Source organism: Oncorhynchus gorbuscha, linkage group LG21 (genome assembly GCF_021184085.1).
Source record: "Oncorhynchus gorbuscha isolate QuinsamMale2020 ecotype Even-year linkage group LG21, OgorEven_v1.0, whole genome shotgun sequence".
NCBI classification, from domain to species: Eukaryota; Metazoa; Chordata; class Actinopteri; order Salmoniformes; family Salmonidae; genus Oncorhynchus; species Oncorhynchus gorbuscha.
This window is the reverse complement of record NC_060193.1, coordinates 13,313,999-13,329,305: the sequence shown is the minus strand read 5'-3', so window position 1 is coordinate 13,329,305 and position 15,307 is coordinate 13,313,999. Positions and strand designations below refer to the sequence as shown.

Here is a 15,307-nt window from a genome sequence, read left to right as displayed (position 1 = left end):
TATTATCCACAGCGAGTTGCAGTTACTGCATTATTCTTAAGGTAGCTACAGTGCCTTCAGAATGTATTCATACCCCTTGACTTTTCTCACCCTCACACAATACCCTATAATGACAGCGAAAACATGTTTTTAGAAATGTTTGCAAATTGATTGAAAATGAGATCTAATTTACATAAGTATTCACACCCCTGAGTCAATACTTTGTAGAAGCACCTTTGGCTGTGTTTACAGCTTTGAATCGTGTTGGGTATGGCTGTATCAATTTTGCTAATCTGAATTAGGGGATGTTCTCCCATTCTTCCCTTCAGATTTCCTCAAACTCTGTTAAGTTAGATGTGGAGCAGTGGTGAACAACAATCTTCAAGTCTTTCCACAGATGTTCAATGGGATTCAAGCCTAGGCTTTGGCTGGGCCACTCAAGGACTTTCACATTCTTGTTCTGAAGCCATTCCTGCATTGCTTTGGCTGTATTTCTTGGGGTCATTGTCCTGTTGGAACACACATCTTGGCCCCAGTCTAAGGTTGTTTGCACTCTGAAGCAGGTTCTCATCATGGATTTGCATGGATTTGCCATTCATTGTCCTCTCTGTCCTTACCATTCTCCCAGTCCCTGCCGCTGAAAAGTATCCCCATAGTATGATGCTGCCACCTCCATGTTTCACTGTAGGGATGGTGTTAGGTGGGTAATGAGCTGTGCCTGCTTCTCCAGACATAGCACTTTGCATTCAGTTACAATGTTGACTCATCAGACCACAGTTCTGATCATTATTCACAGTTCATTCATGACAATCCGTAATCATTGTAGCATCCGCATTAATGTAGGAGTGTTTAGAAACATATTCTATTCTTATTCACAATAAAAGTGACTCCAGAATGGCACAATACATTATTTACCATTCATTATTATAATCTGAAACACAACCAGAACAAACAAAAATGCATCCAACAAGTTTGTAGAGTCACAAGCTTGATGTAATCCAATGTGCTGGATACAGAGCCAAAACAACAACAAACAGTGTCGCTGTCCCAATACTTTTGCAACTCACTGTATGTTTTCCTGAATTAGAGCAGCTCACTGTATGTTTTCCTGAATTAGAGCAGCTCACTGTATGTTTTCCTGAATTAGAGCAGCTCACTGTATGTTTTCCTGAATTAGAGCAGCTCACTGAATTATCACTGTTTTTTCCTGAATTAGAGCAGCTGAATTAGAGCAGCTCACTGTATGTTTTCCTGAATTAGAGCAGCTCACTGTATGTTTTCCTGAATTAGAGCAGCTCACTGTATGTTTTCCTGAATTAGAGCAGCTCACTGTGTTTTCCTGAATTAGAGCAGCTCACTGTATGTTTTCCTGAATTAGAGCAGCTCACTGTATGTTTTCCTGAATTAGAGCAGCTCACTGTATGTTTTCCTGAATTAGAGCAGCTCACTGTATGCACCAAACACTTTCCAAATGAACCACATGCTGTGCTGGAGTTCTGTACATAAAGCATGCCTGGAAAGCTCTGACTATTGAAAAAGTTACGGACAAAGAGAGAGTAATTCTGAGTCTTACTTTTCTGTAATAAGTGGTAATATCACAACTTCAGCAACAATTATTTTTTTTTATCCCAAGAATAACACATATAAAGTATGCTTAGGAATCGTGAAAATATCACCAAGTGCTGCTTCCCCCATTAACGGTCAGCTCAGTTGGTGACTGGAACAAGGGGTCCAGTGTTTCCGAAAAGTGCCAGGAGTGATTGACGTTAAGCTTTCAAATAAACATACCCGCGGTTGGTGAAACACATATGGTTCTGTCCCCAATGGAACGCTATTCCTTACAGGCACTGGTCAAACCTAGTGCACTATATAGGGGATAGTGTGTCATTTCCTCTCTTCTCTACCTAAACAAACATGTATTAGGCTCTAGCCTGATGCCCATTCCTATTGGAGAGAGAGTATGTGCGAAAAACAACCACCATTATGTTTCTACCGGCTGGTCATCTTAAATTGTCCTTAAAAGGGGTGCTTATAAAAACATGTGTTTCCGTCCCAAATGCCAACCTATTAGTGCATCCGATTCCATTTATAGTGCACTCGTGCATTGTGTAGGGAGTAGGGTGCCATTTAGGATGTATAGTGCACTTGCTCACATCCAGACGAATGGATGACTTCATATTTTGAAAAGGAAAAAACAAATTGCCACGCGACAGCTCAGTTACTGAGTGCATCCACGCCCATGTTTACAGACAGAGACCCAATTATTTACGTCAATATTTTGACACATATTTTGACACGTTTATTGTCATGAATCTTGCACTGGAGTCAGACTGAGCGGTATCCGCTACATGGGCCAGCTGCAAAGTAAAAATTGGCTATAGTGTAAAAAGAAATGTATGAAAACAAAAATATGCTTTTTGGTTTTAACCAATTTTATGGCTGTGCCAGCTAGTGACCACTCTGCAGAGCAGCCTCCAGAACAAGATTCATGACGAAAAACGGTAACCTGCATAATATTGCTCAGTGAGTATTGTGATTAATTATGCTTTGGCCTACCGTGGCAAGGTACAGACAAAGTTCATTTTCAAGTTATTCATCACAAGGTATGATGACAACGTACATGCTCGATGTGATGAAAACTCAATGGTTATGAGGTGTGTGTCAATGAAGTCAGTTTTCTCTCCGCCTCCTGGGGGCGCGTTTTTATTATCAAAGGCCTCTTGCTCAGCTATGCGCTTTGGAGGGGCAGAGCCAGACCAGATGCGAACGAATGATATGAGATCTTCCAAAAAACCTGAGAAAAGAAAAGCCTGCTGCACTGACACTCGTTTCAATGTAGACTCGGCGTCACCGGGATCATTACAAATAACGTACAGCTAGTTGTAAACACTGCATCGATCTTTGTGATGAATTTCCACTCCTTTGGGATAAAGTTGCCCGTTTAATCTGAATCAGGATATGCATATGAGTGAAGAACTTTTCAGTCGTAAGAAGACACCAATGTCTGTCCTGCAAGCGTAAATTTGTCTCAACAGTCCCGTGAAAGTGATGCAAAAAGACGTTGCGCGTCGTTCAATCTTCCCAAATGACCAGTAACCGTTTTGTGACGAACATGACCTTCATGTAAATACTTTACATTATTTTTATTTTATAGGTTTAACTTTTACCAAATCGCCAACAATGCAGGTCCTTCTGTTTGCCACCGTTCTCTTCTGCGTGGAGGACTTCGTCCGTGCTGAGCCCAAACAGAAGTGCACAGAGCGCTGCGACGTGAGCACTTGCCCCAGCCCCAGCTGCCCGATGGGGTACGTTCCAGACCGATGCAACTGCTGCCTGGTATGCGCCCAGGGCGAAGGCGAACCATGCGGGCGCAAAGACGACCTTCCCTGCGGTGATGGACTCGACTGCAAGCACCCGGCCGGCAAGCGTCTCGCCAAGGGGTTCTGCCAGTGTAAATTAGTGCATAAAGTGTGCGGCAGTGATGGCAATACATATGGGAACGTGTGTCAGCTTAAGGCGCAGAGTAGGAAGGCACTGCAACAGGGTCTGCCAGCCATCAACTCGGTCCAGAAGGGACCATGCAAAATCAACCAAAACAAAGGTAAGTCATTTGTGTCTAAAAATAAACTAAATAAACAACAACAAACAGTTGCAACATACAATTCAATATTAGCAGAAACTCGCTGTTTATTATCTATGCATGGTCACTTTACCCCTAACTAAATGTACAAATTACATCGACTAACCTGCACCCGCGCACATTGACTCGGTACAGGTATGCACCCATGCACATTGACTCGGTACCGGTATGCACCCGCGCACATTGACTCGGTACCGGTACCCCCTGTATATAGCCTCGGTATTGTTATTTTGTGTTATTTTTTATTTATTTAGTAAATATTATCTTAACTCTATTTCTTGAACTGCATTGTTGGTTAAGGGCTTGTAAGTAAGCATTTCACGGAAAAGTCTACAACTTTTGTATTCCCGTGCATGTGACAAATCAGATTTGATTTGCACACACACACTTACTTTGATGCACTTTATGCAATGTGGATGATTAATTGATATGGGTGATGTTTGCATAGTGCAGTTACAGGGTTCATCCAAAATGACATCCTCTTCCATATAGTGCACTTCTTTTTTTTTTACATACTGTAAGCTGAGATTTGGTTCGGGCCCATCGGGCTCTGCTCAAAAGTAGTGCGCTATATAGGAACAGCTTACTGTAAGTAGGCTAGTGGAAGAGCATGAACAACCCTTCAGCCCCTCCTTTGTCAAAACAGGTAGCCAGCAGACTGTCTGGGTGACTGGATCGTTAAAGTTAACCCCTAAAGTCAACCCCTACAAGTCCTTTATGTCCCTCATTGCAAAAGGACAAATGTTTCCCATAGACACTGATCTGAGGCCAGTTTTGTGGTTTTCCCTCCTAATGGTTTAGGTTAGGATTGGGGGAGAGAAAGCTGATCTGTGCCTTGGGGAATCTCCATCATTACACCCAGACAGACTTCCTATAGATTAGACTCACATGATTAAAACTAATCACCATCCACTGAATGAATGACTTCACTTGTCAGAGTTCAATGTTTATTTTCCTGTCTAGCTTTTATTTGCATTTCCTGTGTCCATTTATAGGCATTTTCCTGCCCAGGGGTGGCAGTTACCTTGGTTCCCATTCCATTCAGAATGTATTTATTTTTTATAAAAAATAATGTAGCACATTACAAATAGTTCCTGGGGGACATTCTAGAATCAAAACATGACTTCATACCATCTCCGGCCTAAAGAGTTCCTTTTTGGATGGTGGGTAACACGCTTCACTGCAGGCGACATCAACAAAGTTGTACTGTGTAATATAGACAACAGAGCTCATGCAAACTGAGGGGGCTCCATTGTAATATGGAAGAGATATCATGCAGGTATTTTACACAGAATTAATCCAACCGTATTAAATTTGTCCATCAATTCCCTTTTCAAAACAACTAAGTGTATAACGTCTCAGGTTGACCTGACCCGAATAATACAGTACTTTCTCACTAATGAGGGAAACAGTTGGCTTGTGTTCCTTCAGAGACTTTACCAGAAGCAGGAAGTCCCATGCAGACACAGAAAGTTATGGCATATCCGATTTGTATTGACTTTGATCAGAGGTAATTATTCTGTGTCAGGGGATTAAAAGCATGTGACTGACTGCCATTGAATTGTTCTAATCTCCATACATGGGTTCAACTACTATTTGAAATAATTTCAACTATGTAATCTGGGCTTGATTGACCTTGCCTGGTGCAATAGAACCAATAGAATAGTCCCAAAACTGCTAACCTTGGCAATCGGGCACTCCAGGGAGAGCAGGGCAAATGTTTAAGATATTGGAAAGATTTCAAATAGTATTTGAACCCATAACTATATGGAGTTTAATATGAGGGATACGGATGACTGATGATGAGATTTGTATTCTAATCTGTTCATTGGTCCAAATCATCCATGAGCCAATTAGAATCGAGGCTTTGTAGAGACCTCACACAGGCAGATTATTATGGATGGTGGCGTTTTATCTTAATCTCCTGACAAATTGGCCAATTACTCAAAGCTTCCCTAACTAAACTGATCATTCCCCGTTGAGTTAGGAATAGAAGATTATCACCGTTTACATTTTTAGTTTCTATTCTCACATCTCCATTGCCTCTCATTTCTCAGTCTACAGCATATCCCACTCAGTCTAATATTATATCAGCATGTGAACCCATTCAATTTACGTGTTTGCCCTCAAGTCATCCTTGAGTTATTTCAGATGGACCAGCTACCACATCGGCCTAAAGCTAAAATGATCTCCCCATTATCATTAGGATGGGCTGGCCTTCAGTCTAAGTACATGATTAGTATCTTCAAACTGTTCTTCATTCCAAACCCACATTTTCCAGACTTCTCTCAAACCCTTACCTTAGCATTGCATCTACAGTATGTACACATGCATGTGTGCACATAAACACTGGAATTACAATATATTCTTCTATCCCACAGAAAAGCATGAGGTACAGTATCATTATTGGCCACCACACAGGATAATAGCAGCCTGGTTTCCAGATTTGTTTGTGCCGTCTTGCCAATAACCATATGAGTTGGCAAGACCGTAAAACAAATCTGGGGAACCAGGCTAAACTAATAGCAGAGTTGGTTTTTCCACAGTTACTGCCAAGATTGTGCCATCCACTGGTTTGGTTTTTCTAATGCTTGGTTAGCCAACCGTAGAGGACCAATTTGTAGCCTAGTGCTGAAATATGTTCTTCTGAAATTCCACTTCGCTTGGATGTTTAATTCTAGACTCCCTTAGCCAACGGTTTGTCAATGATTACGAGGATGACCATAGCCAAAAATTGGATTTGCAAATGGTTAGAATGAGAATAGTTCTAAAATCTAGAGTCAGATGTTTTTCCCTGACCATGTGATCTGACTAGGAACTCTGGGCCCTGGTTAGTGATAGTGTTTTTCATGATGACGATCCCCCAGTCAGGAAAAACTCCTGGCCCTAGTTTAACTGCATGTGATGAATAAGAGTAACTGGAAAATCTGGGAGTTGATATTGAGGTCACTGGTACGCCACAGGCTAGTTTCAGGACAGAGTGTATGTTTGCTGACTGTTTGTACTCTAAACTCAGCTCTGTAGCCTGATTTTGTATACATGCACAAGCCAAGGAGGTCACACACCGACACACACACACACACACACACACACTGACACACACCGACACACACTGGAAAACCGCAGTCAGCTGAGGAGAACAAAACGATACCCGGTGATGCGGCTGCCATGTAGTGGAAATAACTCGCTGTAATTAACGTTTGTTAACGGCTGCACGCCACACACGCCACCAAGGCTCTTTCATGGCCCTGAAAGACTGCAGCCCGGCACAACCTCCCAGCTGCTTTTAGACCAAAGTGCTGAGCTTTCATTTAGGAAGGAGGTGGAGGGAAGAATAAAGTAGTGTAGGGCTTCACAGAGGAACCTGCACTTGTTGACCTCCGATATGTGTTGCTGCTGTTCCAATACTGTTGATGTTGTTGTCCTGATCACATGACCTAACTAGGGACCACTCTGGGCCCTTACTGTTACCACTTTGAAGCCTACTGTTTACTGCACATTAGGCTGCAGCTAACAGATAACAGCTAGAAAATATGACGTTTGACTGGTGATGGTGTGGAGGAGTGACTGGATTCTATTGTTAACATGAGTAATTCTTCCCGCTAGTATAGGTACTTCACACCCCACCAGTCCCAGGTATAAGTTTAACTTCATAGCTGACGTGGTGGAGAAGATCGCTCCGGCTGTGGTCCACATCGAACTCTTCCTCAGGTACGCTGAGTGTGTTTGTGTAGGCAGACACGTGTGTTTGTACTGCATTATACAACGGGTGTGTCTAATCCTGCATGCCGATTGGTTTAAAGCGCATCCCTGGTGTCTATTCCACCAATTACCACCGGCTAAATCTGACGTTAAAATGCCTATTTACTGTGTTCCATTTGACTGCGCAATCCACTGTCTTATCAGCCCAGCCAAGTAATTTATAAACTTGATCTCCACTATCAAAAGCATCTAGACATTATCTCACATTTCTTTTTAGAATAACATTTAGTTTTCAACATTGGAGATTTGTATAAACCTTACTGTCTGTCTCTCCGACATTTGCAACATTGTTTCAATATTCAAATTGGATTCCCAACTGGGTTTTGTGTCAGTATGTGTCTTACTCATGTTGAAGAAAGGGCACATGATGGTTGAACCAAAATGATCACATATAACGTAGTAACTTAGTAGTAACTTCATCACAACAGTGTGGATCGTATGTCATCTCTCATCATAGGCAATAGCACTTCACATGACACAGTAAACTCTCGTCTTGTCATTAGACATTTTATATTTCTAGCTCTATGTGTACCTCTTTTGACCTCTTGAACCCCAGACACCCTCTGTTCGGCCGGAACGTCCCTCTGTCCAGCGGGTCAGGCTTTGTGATGTCAGAGACGGGCCTGATAGTGACCAATGCCCACGTCGTGTCCAGCACCACGCCTATGTCAGGTCATCAGCAGCTCAAGGTTCAGATGCACAGTGGTGACATCTACGAGGCGACCATCAAGGACATTGACAAGAAGTCCGACATCGCCACCATAAAAGTCAACTCACTGGTGAGACAAGTGGATTATATAAATGGCATATATTATTATTAGATATACCACTGTATTGTTGACTGGTTGATTTATATAAAAATATTCTAATCTTTCCCCATGGAGGTCCGGACTACTGCTGGTTGTCTGTTCTACCTGATAATTCTTTGTGAACAATGTGTCTGTGGTAAGACTCCAATATTTGTGGTGAGAGGAAGACTAACACTGTATCCTAAAGACTTTTGGACTTTTTACAATGGAACGGTCCAAATACTATGGTGGTTATATATTCAGGCTCATGTTTTTCAGGATAAAAATAAATAAACAGAATGGAGCTAAGCACAGGCAATATCCTAGAGGAAAACCTGGTTCAGTCTGCTTTCCACCAGACACTGGGAGATGAATTCACCTTTCAGCAGGTCAATAACCTAAAACACAAGGCCAAATATACACTGTAGTTGCTTAATCTAAATGATAGTGGTGGCTGCATGATGAAGCCACCGCTATGCTTGAACATATGCAGAGTGATGCTCAGTAATGTTGCATTGGATTTGCCCCAAACATAAGGCTTTTGTATTCAGGAGAAAACAGTTCATTTCTGTGCTACATGTTTTGCAGTATTACTTTAGTGACTTGTTGCAAACAGGATGCATGTTGTCAAATATTTTTTATTCTGTTCCTTCTTTTCACTCTATTAGGTTAGAATTGTGGAGTAACTACAATGTTGTTGATTCATCCTCAGTTTTCTCCAGTCACCATTGGTCCCATAGTGAAATCCCTGAGCGGTTTCCTTCCTCTCCGGCAAGAGATCGGTTGTATTGATACACCATCCAAGGTGTAATTAATAACTTCACCAGGCTCAAAGGGGTATTCAATGTCTGATTTTTTTTTTACCCATCAACCAATAGGTGCCATTCTTTGTGAGACATTGTAAAAACATCCCTGGTCTTTGTGGTTGAATCTGTGTTTGAAAATTCACTGCTCGACTGAGGGGCCTTACAGATACGTGTGAGGTATAGAGATGAGGTAGTCATTCAACAATTGTGTAAGTCCATGCAACTTGTGTGATTTGTTAAGCAAATTCTTACTCCTGAACTTATTTAGGCTTGCCACAACAAAGGGGTTGAATACTTATTGACTTAAAGACTTTTCAGCTTTTCATGTTTAATTAATTTGTACAAATGTCTAACAATATAATTCCACTTTGACATCATGGGGTATGGTGTGTAGGCGGATGACACAATCTCAATTTAATCCATTTTAAATTCAGTCTAACACAACATGGACATGATGAATATGAAGTTGAAAAATGAAGTTTCCTTTTAAAGATTTCCTACAAGTCTCTCTCTCCTTCGCTCTCCTACACTATCCGTCTGTGAGCACATGTTTCTACTTAACTCTTCTCTCTCTCTCTCACCTCTTTTCCCTTTTCATCTTCCCCCTTTCTGTCTATTCTTTCTCCCTTTCCCACCCGCTCTCTTTCTCCCCCATCCTTTCTCTCCCCCACCCTCTCCCTGACCCTTTCCCACCCTCTCTCCCCCACCCTTTCTCTCCCCTCCCCCACCCTTTCTCTCCCCTCCCCCACCCTTTCTCTCCCCCTCCCTCTCCCACCCCCTTTCTCTACCTCCCTATCCCCCACCCTCTCTCCCCCACCCTCTCTCCCCCACCCTCTCTCCCCCTCCCTCTCTACCTCCCTATCCCCGACCCTCTCTCTCCCCCTCCCTATCCCCGACCCTCTCCCCCACCCTCTCCCTATCCCCGACCCTCTCCCCCACCCTCTCTCTCTACCTCCCTATCCCCGACCCTCTCTCTCTACCTCCCTATCCCCGACCCTCTCTCTCTACCTCCCTATCCCCCCCGACCCTCTCTCTCCCCCTCCCTATCCCCGACCCTCTCTCCCCCTCCCTATCCCCGACCCTCTCCCCCCCTCCCTCTCTCTCTACCTCCCTATCCCCGACCCTCTCTCTCCCCCCTCCCTATCCCCGACCCTCTCTCTCCCCCTCCCTATCCCCGACCCTCTCTCCCTATCCCCGACCCTCCCCCACCCTCCCCCACCCTCTCTCTCTCTCCCCCCCTCCCTATCCCCCCACCCTCTCTCTCCCCCCCCACCCTCCTCTCTCCCACCTCCCCCATCCCCTCTCCCTCTCTCTCTCCCCTCCCTATCCCCGACCCCCTCTCCCCCCACCCCCTTTCCCCACCACCCTCTCTTCCCCACCACCCTCTCTCTATTCCCCCCACCCCCCCTCTCTCTCCCCCACCCTTTCTCTCTCTCCCCCCCCCTTTCTCTACCCCCCCCCACCCTCTCTCTCCTCTCTCCCCCACCCTCTCTCTCTCCTATCCCCCGACCCTCTCTCTCCCCCACCCCGACCCTCTCTCTCCCCCTCCCTACCACCCTCTCTCTCTCCCCACCTCCCTCTCTCTCTCCCCACCACCCTCTCTCTATTCCCCATCCCCGACCCTCCCCCTACCCTCTCTCTCCCCCCTACCCTTTCTCTCCCCCTCCCTCTCCCACCCCCTTTCTCTACCTCCCTATCCCCCACCCTCTCTCCCCCCTCTCCCCACCCTCTCTCCCCCCACCCTCCCTCTCTCTCTCCCCACCTCCCTCTCTCTCTCCCCCCACCCCTCTCTCTCCCCCCCTCCCCCACCCTCTCTCTCCCCACCTCTCTCTCTCTCTCTCTCCCCCTCCCTCTACCTCCCTATCGCCCTCCCTCTCCCCCACCCTTTCTCCCCCACCCTTTCTCCCCCCACCCTCTCTCCCCCACCCTCTCTCCCCCACCCTCTCTCTCCCACCCTCTCTCTCTCCCCCCTCCCTCTCCCACCCTCTCTCTCTACCTCCCTATCCCTGACCCTCTCTCCCACCCTTTCTCCCCCACCCTCTCCCACCCCCTCTCCCCCTCCCTCTCCCACCCTCTCTCTCTACCTCCCTATCCCTGACCCTCTCCCCCACCCCCTCTCCCCCACCCACCCTTTCCCACCCTCTCTCTCCCACTCTCCCCACCACCCTCTTTCTTCACCACCACCCTCTCTATTCCCCACCACTCCCCCCTACCCTCTCTTTCCCCCAACCTCTCTCCCCCTCCCTCTTCCTCACCACCCTCTCTCTTCCCCACCACCCTCTCTCTCTTCCCCACCACCCTCTCTCTCTTCCCCACCACCCTCTCTCTCTTCCCCACCACCCTCTCTCTCTTCCCCACCACCCTCTCTCTCTTCCCCACCACCCTCTCTCTCTTCCCCACCACCCTCTCTCTCCCCACCACCCTCTCCCCCCACCACCCTCTCTCTATTCCCCACCACTCCCCCCTACCCTCTCTCTCCCCCACCCTCTCTCTCTCTCCCCACCACTCCCCCCCCCTACCCTCTCTCCCCCACCCTCTCTCCCCTCCCCCACCCTCTCTCGCCCCCCCTCACATCCCCGCCCTCCCATCATCGCCCCCCTCCCATCATCACCCCCCCCTCCCTCCCATCATCGCCCCCTTCCTCTCTCTTTTCTCCCTTTAGAAAAAGCTCTCTGTGCTGTTGCTAGGCCACTCGGCCGACCTTCGACCCGGTGAGTTTGTGGTTGCGATCGGCAGCCCCTTTGCGCTCCAGAACACGGTTACCACGGGGATCGTGAGCACGGCCCAGAGGGACGGCAAAGAGCTGGGCATCAGGGACTCTGACATGGGCTATGTACAGACGGACGCCATCATTAACGTGAGACATTCTATTAAAGTTTATCTAAACTTTATTTAAAGGGTAATTACAGCACACTCCACTTATAACCAATTCATCGGCTGTCTAGCTGTCTGTGACATTTAGAGGACTTCCATGATCATACACACAGAGACACATCCCATTGGTTGTTTTAATAATCATTGTTTCCATCTTTTCTCAGTATGGAAATTCAGGTGGACCTCTCGTTAACTTGGTAAGAGTTACATCCGCACCCATAACATTAGTCATAACCTTCAATGTGATAATCTTGAGAAGAAGCCGTTGCCATAGAAATATAATACGCTAGTAATAAAACGTTCACTGATCTTGTGAGTCATGTTGCCAGGATTCCCATTCTAATATTCTATGTAATTAAATGAAGCCAGCCCAGTGCTGACATCTTAAAGACCCCTGTATAGGATCTCACCAGGATGGTGAGGTGATCGGTAACCGTAGCAATCCAGTTTCTATTCATAACACAATGTTAATGGGTTCGATCCCCGGGACCACCCATACGTAGAATGTATGCACACATGACTGTAAGTCGCTTTGGATAAAAGCGTCTGCTAAATGGCATATATTATTATTTATTATTACATTATCTGCCTGACTGCCACCAGGATGGTGAGGTGATCGGTAACCATAGCAATCCAGTTTCTATTCATAACACAATGTTACATTATCTGTCTGACTGCCACCAGGATGGTGAGGTGATCGGTAACCGTAGCAATCCAGTTTCTATTCATAACACAATGTTACATTATCTGTCTGACTGCCACCAGGATGGTGAGGTGATCGGTAACCGTAGCAATCCAGTTTTCTATTCATAACACAATGTTACATTATCTGTCTGACTGCCACCAGGATGGTGAGGTGATCGGCATCAACACTCTCAAGGTGGCTGCTGGGATTTCCTTCGCCATCCCCTCTGATAGGATCACACGCTTCCTCAACGAATCAATGGACAAGCAGAGCAAAGGTAGGCCCACCCCTCCCCTCCCCTAACAAATCATTGGACAAGTCGAGCAAAGGTAGGCCCACCCCTCCCCTCCCCTAACAACTCATTGGACAAGTCGAGCAAAGGTAGGCCCACCCCTCCCCTCCCCTAACAAATCATTGGACAAGCAGAGCAAGGCCCGTCACCATACAGTAAAGACACACAGGCAGAAGCATGTGTCACGTGGTGAGGTTGGACGCAGGTGCAGAGAAGAGACCAGACGAGGAATCAGTGGTTAAGGATCAACATAATACTTCACTGAGAACCGGTAGCTTCAGGGTCACAGTACACTTGAATAAAACAACAAACACTAAGTCTCAAATACTCACTCAGGAAACAACCTCACTCAGGAAACAACCTCACTCAGGAAACAACCTCACTCAGGAAACAACCTCACTCAGGAAACAACCTCACTCAGGAAACAACCTCACTCAGGAAACAATTCCGTTTTCTGCAAAGGACAACAGAAAACACACCTCTTTTAACCGTGACATCATAATGAATAAATTGGACGCACCTGAGTGTCGTTAATGTCTCTAGGACAGGAACCATGACAGCATGATCACATCTTAACAGAAAAAGGAAGTAGAATAGAACAGATGAGTAAATAACTTTTTTTTAACAGAAGTGAGATCACTGAAGAAGCGGTTTATTGGAATAAGGATGCTCACCATCACCTCAGCGTAAGTCTTGGTAACACGTGTGTTAAACTATATATTACATATTATATGTTACATCTCTATGGTCTACAATAAATACAGAAAAAGGTACTATTTCCAAAAGTAACTTTACTGTGTGTCTGCCTGTCTGTCCTGTGTAGCCTGGTTGAGGAGCTGAAGCAGCAGAACCCAGACTTCCCTGATGTCTCTAGTGGGATCTACGTTCATGAAGTGGTTCCTCACTCTCCTGCACAGAAGTAGGTGGTCTATACTGCTATACAATGACCATTGATTGGCTTAAAATATTTAGTTACATTTTATAATAACGTTCATGAATAAGCTGCGAATAAATGAACATTATTATTTGTATTTAAAAACTAAATGCTTTGCAATACCCACAGACCATGTGAAAATGTATATATTTTGAAATCCCTTTTCTCCACACAGAGGTGGAATCAGAGACGGCGACATCATCGTGAAGCTGAACGGCCGTCCGCTGCTGACCACTGCTGACCTACAGGGGGCGCTCACAGAGGAGACGACTCTGCTGTTGGAGGTCAGGAGGGGCAACGACGACCTACTCTTCAACATCCAGCCTGATGTCATTATGCAGTAATCATGACGAAAATGACCACCAGTGTATTCAAGATTTAAAAAATAATCATCATCTGAACGTTCTGTAACGTTGCAATGTCACTCATGAACAGGCCCCTTGCTGTTCAACACCGAGCCCTACGACGTCATCGGGCAGTAACCATGGCAACTGTGGTGTGGAATCCGGGAGACTGATAAAAGTATATGGACCACCAAACAAACACGCTTGTTGAGAGACCTAGACACTGATAGTTGCCCCTAATCACTGATCTAGGGTCAGTTGTTTGTTTCTCCCCCTAATGGTTGATGATAGGATTTGGGAGGGTAAAATAGGATCCTAGATCTATGCCTAAAGGGTGACTTTTTAACCATTCAGATCCAAGGTGAAGACTATCAACAAACAGAAAAACTGTGTTTGTTTGTTGGAACCTTGATGGGGAAACGATAGACCGACTGAACCTTGTTTGGCAAATCTCCACAGAACTCTGGAGTCCAGATGCATTTAGGACTGAAAGTCCCAGTGAAACCAAACACTTGATTTGTATTGTTATATATGTGTTTTGTATCATCTAAATGTCTTTGTCAAAGCATACGAGCTGTTACTTGAGAATCACTTACTCCAAATGCAAGCGATCATTGCTAAGACAAGTTTTAGCATAATAGATGTTTCAATTGTTACATTGCTTTTATGGCCTTTTAAATCTGTTAGAATAGAAATCATTTCTGTATATACGAGTAGCTGTGTCCAATGCTGTCGGTTCGGAACCATTCCCCTAACCAACTGTGAATGTTATTTGGTCAGTTATAGGTTGAAAGAAAGATCACATTTTGGTCAGAAATGGTCAGTTGAAAGAAATACATTATTTTTTCAGCTGGTAAAATGTAAGCAAATGTCTGATTTGAATCTGTTGCTGTATTCCTGCGGTCTTCTACTATAACCGACACGCTGGTAACACTTTACATTAATGTCCCCTTTATAAAGCTGTTATGAGTTGTTCATAAGTAGTTTACGATACCAACTTGTGCTTAAAGTATGAATAAATAAACTCACTTTACAGGCAGTGAGTTATATATTAATCATCATTTCTTCAGATTGAATGTTTTCATATGAGAATGAACATCTTTAATGGAACCGAGGTCATAGGGCGTCCTTACATTGACCCAGTGAGGAGTGTGTGTCCGTTCATGTGTGATTCCCTTGACAACGTTCTGCTGCACTTGGAGA

The 15,307-nt window shown here is 45.1% G+C and overlaps 1 protein-coding gene across 2 annotated transcripts; it reads left to right on the top strand.

Annotated features, from left to right (window-relative positions):
• The first annotated feature begins 2,715 nt into the window (after nt 1-2,715).
• Nucleotides 2,716-14,669, top strand: LOC124007846 (serine protease HTRA3-like). 2 transcript variants are annotated; one of them, XM_046318627.1, is made up of 9 exons: nt 2,716-3,580; nt 7,231-7,330; nt 7,938-8,160; nt 11,638-11,832; nt 12,014-12,046; nt 12,697-12,811; nt 13,455-13,512; nt 13,650-13,745; nt 13,936-14,669. In XM_046318627.1, the coding sequence occupies exons 1-9, from the start codon at nt 3,160-3,162 to the stop codon at nt 14,102-14,104; spliced, it is 1,410 nt and encodes a 469-aa protein (XP_046174583.1). In that variant the 5' UTR covers nt 2,716-3,159; the 3' UTR covers nt 14,105-14,669. The 2 variants fall into 2 exon arrangements, with proteins under 2 accessions (XP_046174583.1, XP_046174584.1); XM_046318628.1 differs by having other exon boundaries at nt 3,417-3,580; nt 7,226-7,330.
• The last annotated feature ends 638 nt before the right edge of the window (nt 14,670-15,307 follow it).